This window comes from Equus quagga, unplaced genomic scaffold, assembly GCF_021613505.1.
Source record: "Equus quagga isolate Etosha38 unplaced genomic scaffold, UCLA_HA_Equagga_1.0 73943_RagTag, whole genome shotgun sequence".
NCBI classification, from domain to species: Eukaryota; Metazoa; Chordata; class Mammalia; order Perissodactyla; family Equidae; genus Equus; species Equus quagga.
The window spans coordinates 181134-187467 of record NW_025802961.1 but is presented as its reverse complement, the minus strand read 5'-3'; the positions used below and the strand labels follow the sequence as shown (position 1 = coordinate 187467).

The following is a 6334-nucleotide window of genomic DNA, read 5'->3' as shown; positions in this document are numbered from 1 at the left end:
GCATGCTGAGGTTGGAGTGAGGTTTCCATCTTGGAATAGTCACTGCTCTTGGCTCTCCTGTAGCCAAGGGCAAACGGGGCTTCAAAAGAGGGGTGGTTGGTGTGTTGGGATGCTACTTTGTGGAAACCCCAAATTCCTACTCCTGGATAACTCCTTCAACAAGCAGAAGCAGAGAGGGGAGAAGCCTCCAGGACAGAGAATTCCTTATCTCGGACCCTACTGCTGGAGCTGCGGAATCCTTGGCATCAGTAGGTGGCCATGCACAAATGTACTCTTCACCCAGGGGCTGTGGAGGGAGAACCTCTGTGTCCCTTCCTCACCATGAGTCAGGGGCACTGCACCTTAATAAGCCAGTTGGTCACTGTGTCCCATCCCTTTCCCTCCATTTCCTTGCTTCTTTGCAGCTGGTATGGTTGGAGGGCCTATCCTCTTCTCTGCTTCCTGTACCCACATGGTAATCACGCCTGCGGAGGCCCATCCTCTGCCTTCTCTGCTCCACCTTTCCATCTGTGTGGGCAGCCAGGTAGTCTTCTCAGGGGGCCAGAAGGAGAGTAGGAGGCCTCATTCAGGTGTCTACCCCTCGGCCTCCATTACTACCACTGACTACCAGGCCTACTTTAAGACTATGGGAGACTTGCCCAGCAATTAACAAAGTAATGCAATGTTTTCCATTTGGCTGCCATTTTGCATTGCCTGTGAGTATGTTCCATGACTGAGAACTCCGGGGGAAAAGGGGTAGTGGGAGACAGGCTATGAGCGCCAGAGTCTGAGGCCCTGAACCCCAACCCAACTCCTAACTTGAGAATTACCCCTTATGAGGATATTGAGATTGTGCAAGATATTGTGAGGATTATATACTACTTAGATACTTAGCGTAGCTTAAAAAAAATCTTCCTTTCTTTTTTTCTTTTTACTGAACTTCTTTTCAGTGTCTTGTAGCTAACAGATTTGCAGATTAGGCTGTTCATGTCAGTAGGGATGTTTTCTCAGGTTTCCTCCCCAGAAGGAGCCTGAGTCCTCACACTGTGGACCTGTTTTCTTGTTTTGCAACATTTATTCTCTGCTTCAAACTCCTGTCATTTAACTTTAGGTTTTTACCCCTCTCCTTTGTGATGTCTTCTCTTTTTTGTTGCTCTTTTGTCCTGCATCTTCTCGACGCAACATTGTTCCTGATGATTTTGCCCTTTGCTCCTATTGATCAAGGCTTGCTTGATCATCTTAACCAAAATCATTGGTCCTAGTCTTCCCCACTGTCCAACACTAGAGATCCCCGGCGTGGGACATTTCTATATGTCAGTTCTCAGGGTCTACGCCAAGGCAGCACAATATAGAGCTAAAATTGTGGATAGAATGTTTCTCATAGGAAACCTGTGACAAAGCAAGAGAATAAGAGAGCTGGGCATTCTTTAAGGATCTGATACCTGCCACTCCTGCGCACATCTCCATGGTTTTCAGCTGGTTCTGATCATGAAGGGCCAGGAGTGGGCACTCTGTGTCAACTGCAGAACGTAATGATTTCAGACCCAGGGCTGCATTGCACCACAGGGACCTGACATTATACCACAGAAACCTCTCTTTCTAGGGAGCAGCGCCAATTGAGTTAACAATTGTTTGTTAAAGGGAAAATATGTGTCAGTTTATACCACCACTCTATACTGGGAAAGTATATGGCAGTGTCCATTGTGGTAATAGAGTAGGAAGCTTTCCCTTTTTTCAAATGGCTATTATTTAATCTTTGAAGCACCTCTGATGATGTGGAAAGCGTCAGAAAGACCAACTGGTCAGTTCTTAACAGCAAGTAAAAATAGAATCATCATAAAGGTTTTTCAAACCACTGAACTGTCTGTTTGATACTTTACCTTTTTCCTTGGTGCAAGAGGTCAAATGCCTCATTGATTTTGTCAAAAGGCAGCGTGTGGGTCACCAATGCATCCAGATCGAATTTCTTATTCTTGTAGTCAGCGACCAGCTTTGGAACAGAATCGACACTTTTCCAACCTGTAATATGATCAAAATGCCAAATAAAGACCTGGTGTTTGACATGAAGACGTAGTGTAATCAGTGTGAGCTGAGTGAATGAAATTATGAGGTTAGATTTAGGTTGCTTCAAATAGGTTACCACCCCCCATCTTTAATATTCTGTACTTTAGTCTATTCAAACATTTTTCTTCATTAAGAAAGCCAAGATTATTTTCTATTTCAAGATAAGGGATGATCTGAATATGGTCAAAGTTTAACTTTTGTTCCTCTGTGCTGGTTCATTTAAGCGTAAATTGAATTTCAATTTGCAAACTGTAGTTATCCTTCTATACAAACTCTGTTTACTTTCAAGTACTTAATAGAATAACTTTTATGTAGTCTTTAATATGTTCTAGACACTCAATATTTAAACAACAAATTATTTTCCTTTCCTTTCAATAATCTTCGTTATAAGAATTTGAGCACTATAGTCATGCTCTGCATAATGATGTGTTGGTCAACGGCAGACTGCATAAGTGGTGATCCCAGAAGATCAGTACCACACAGCCTAGGCGTGCACTGTACCATCTAGGTTTGTGAAAGTAGAATCTATGATGTTTGCACAATGATGAACTCTCCTAATGACACATTTCCCAGAACGTCTCCCCGTTGTTAAGTGACACATGACTGTATTAGGGAGAAAATTAAAAGAAAAAAAACTGACCGCCAAACGATGATCCGTTTATAGTCCGGCCCATTATTAGCTCCAGTGGAGAAATAGTCAATCCTTTGTCACCCATGGCTACTCCAATGAGAGTACATGATCCCCAACCTACTCTTACACAGTCCAGGGCTGCTCTCTGGAAGGTCAAAGAAAAAACACTGAGTAAGTAGAAAAGTAGAACACGAATTCCAGCACGGATATGTACAATGCTTTAAGGAGGATTTACACAACTCTGCATGCATGATAATGGGATTCAAGCTAAAGAGGTCACAGTATTGTAGATTGCGACTTGAGGCTCCACTGTTCTGTTTCAGACAGAACGTTCAATAAATTTTTGAGCTTCATCAAAAAAGATATTGAAAAGAAACAAAACATTATTTTACCCTGTGTAATACCATAGTTATGCCGAACCTAGGATGTATATCATTGTATATCAAGAAAGATAAACACACTTGAAGAGATTAAATATCTATAGAAGATATTTTAAACTGTAATCAAGTTTTCAATAATCTACTGTGTGTATACACTAAATATTTGCAATTCCAGGGGCATACAGCCACAAGCTTTAAAGTCATGAAGAGAGAGTCAATAAGTGTTCACTAGGCTAGGAAATGAGGTACACGCTGTACACTTAGTAGATCTCAATGTGGTGCAAACAAAAAGAAATGCTGTTGAAAACAGAGGGAAAACTGTTACACGGAAAACGACACTGGCTGCTGCTCCTCCAACATTTCCTCTGCTCCCCGACGCCTTGTAGCTCTCTTGCAGTCAGGCAGAGTCATGTAACTAACTCTGGCCAACGGGCTATGGGCAGAAGTGACGTGTGTCCTCTCCTAGCCCAAACAGAACAGCCAGTGAGCAAGCTGCCAGCTGTCCTTTCTGCTGTAACAACCCAGAGGGCCTCATATTGAGGCTGTGAAGCCACAAGTTTGGACTTCCCTGATTGCTGAGTCCCCACCCGGAAGACGGTGGCACAGGGGAGTTGCATTGATCTTTGCAAGAAAGAAAGAGAAAACATTGTATGTTAACCTACTGCAAGTTTGGGGTTCATATAAAAATGCCAGGGGTTGAAAACGTAAATAAGTTTGAGAGAGATGTAAACTTATGGATGGCCATTCCACATAGAAGCCCTATGGTAAATAGATGAATATTTAAAATCGTCTGAGACTAATATTATAGAAGAAAAGTATAAACTTCGTCTCATATCATAGTCAGTGGTCAACTTGATTCTGAACTGTCGGGGCAATTTTTACTTTTACAAAAGTCCCAATAGGAAGTATGGCTCCTTCTCATCACTGATATGCTGCATGAAAGAAGCAATGTGAAGGCCAGTACATTCTCTCCCTCTTCTCTCTCTCTTCTGTCTGTTAGTGATGGAAGATGCAATGACCTAGAACTTTCTGAATGTGTTTTGAAATTTTTATTACATGTGTTTATTTATTGCTTTGAGAATTCCTAATATGTCTGAATAGCAACTCTTCTACTTTCTGCACTTTTTATATGGCAGAAACATTTTTGTTTATACTGTATAGAGAGATCCATGGAGAGGGGAAAAGACCACAGGTGCTACTTGTCCCCTTAAGGTAGCCGCTTGTATTCACTCCTGCTTCTTTTCTTTTCTTAGCATTTTTCCTGTCGCCTTTCCTACATTTCTGAGCTTTGCTCCAAGCAAGGAATGAACTTCCATAAGGATGACTTAGTTAAAATGGGTATATATACAAATACAGGGTTTTATTTAGGAGCCTCTGATAACTTTTGAAGAGAATTACTTTTAATTCTCAAAACCTCATAATATTATCAGTTATTGTAACTTTCTAATTGTTCTGTTGGGTTCTTTAGGCTGCCTTAGAGCATTAGAGGTCCCTGAAATGAAATTTATACCCGTTACTGGAATCTTCTCTACCACCCAGAAACTTAGCTCTCCCTAGTGATGGAAACTTTCGGTGGGAGGGTAGGTAGCTCATTTTTGGGGGATTAAATAAATTCATTTCTTTTTATTGGGATTCTCGGGGGTAATTCTATTCCATAATCTAAAATACATTTCTCGCTATAATAAATCAGTTAGTAACAGAACCCGCCAAGGTTTAGGTCAGTGGTTCTCAACCTGAGAATCTTGTAAAACATGTTGGTCCCTGGACTCCGCTCACGAGAATCCCCTGAGGTGTGCCCCTTCCTTGGGACTGACCAACAGCAGCCATTTCCCAGGCACTTCTCAGGCACAGCCAGTTCTGAGAATCTCTGTACTAGAAAAGCAAGACAAATAGGCTGAATTTCAAGGACTGTAAGAAATTCGAGCTGTGGGAAGTGGAGGAAAGGATGTGGCACACGGACAGTAGAGAATGCAGGGCCTGAAGCCTTGCAGACGGGGGAGAAGTGCGGGCCAGCAGCCTTCAGGGCATGCATCTTCAGTAGCAGCTAAGGTGGCTGAGCGCCTGGGACCTGCCAGCTCCTCTTTACACGGCTCCAGGGGCTGCAGTGAAACGGCTCCGAGAGGAGAGGCCCGACAGCTCTCAGCAGCGCTCCCTGCTCTCCATGCCCTCCTGGGGAAGGACCAGGTCAGGGGAGAACAAGGGCCAGGGCCCGCAGAGCCCGCTCGCGGCGGGAGCACAGACTGCGCCCGTCAGACCCTCCCCAGGGGAGGGCTTTAGCAGCCAGGCTGAGCCAAGGCGGAAACAGAAGGGCATGGCCCGCAGCTACCTCGCAGTCTCCCCGAGGACCCGAGGAATCCACAGGCAGATGATTAGTTGATGAATTCTTTGGTCATTTCATTAACAAAACAAAAGAAACTCTACTTAGCGTCTTTGAGCAAACGCGCGTTAGGTGAAGGTGCTGGCCTGCGGGGCTGGGCGCGCGGGCGAGCTCCCTTTCCCTCGGCCGCCTGGGCGGCTCGCCCGCCTTCGGGACGGATGGGCCCGGCCGCCTCCAGGCCGCAACCAGGGCGCATGCTCGGACGGCCCCGCAGAGGATGCAGCGTCCCAGAGGAGGGGGAATCGGACTGAGCAGTGCTTGCAGCATTTAGGCCAAAGAGAGTGACTTCTAATTTTGCAGTGCGTGTGTGTGTATGATTTTTACGGGGTTAAAAATTTCAAATCTATAATCTGGACCTAATTTTGCAGCGCGCGTATTGAGATCGTTGCAGTGAATTAAGCAGAAACTTAATATACAAATTAGTAAGGAAGGCTGCCGTAACTGGGACACGTGATTCTGTAGAGTGGTTCAGTGGCAAAAACTACTACACAGAGAAATACTTAATCACTATTTTCTAGTGATGTTTCGAAACTATTCCCATAGTTTCTATAATCTGGACCTAATTTTGCAGCGCGCGTATTGAGATCTGATGGACAAACTGGATTGTTGTAGGTTGCTGACCTCTTTTTGCTCCACGGGAAGGTGGGAGTGGATACCTCCCCTTAGGGCGACGCCAAACACCTTGTCTTACTCCCTCCTCTAAATCTGCTTTTCTTTTCCTTTTCGTATTTTTTTGCTGACTTCGTGTAGGCAAATTCTTTTAAAATTTCATCTTTGAGTTTTTCCTTAATTTATTTCTGTTTAATTAAAATTAAATATTGAATTAATTAAATATTGCTTATATAAGAATATGTAATTTATATACATATAAGTATACTAGTATTAAATATAAAATAAACAAAT

The 6334-nt window shown here is 43.5% G+C and overlaps 1 protein-coding gene across 1 annotated transcript in view; it reads right to left on the bottom strand.

Moving 5' to 3' along the window:
* Window positions 1–1425: 1425 nt before the first annotated feature.
* The window catches only part of LOC124234442 (all-trans-retinol dehydrogenase [NAD(+)] ADH4-like), a 12871-nt gene continuing 7962 nt past the window's right edge, over window positions 1426–6334 (bottom strand). Inside the window, exons 6-7 of the mRNA XM_046651784.1 lie at window positions 2684–2892; window positions 1426–1998 (exon numbers count right to left, since the gene is read on the bottom strand). Of these exons, the coding sequence (XP_046507740.1) occupies window positions 1856–1998; window positions 2684–2892 (352 nt within the window). The 3' untranslated portion in view covers window positions 1426–1855. The remainder of the gene's footprint in view (window positions 1999–2683; window positions 2893–6334) is intronic.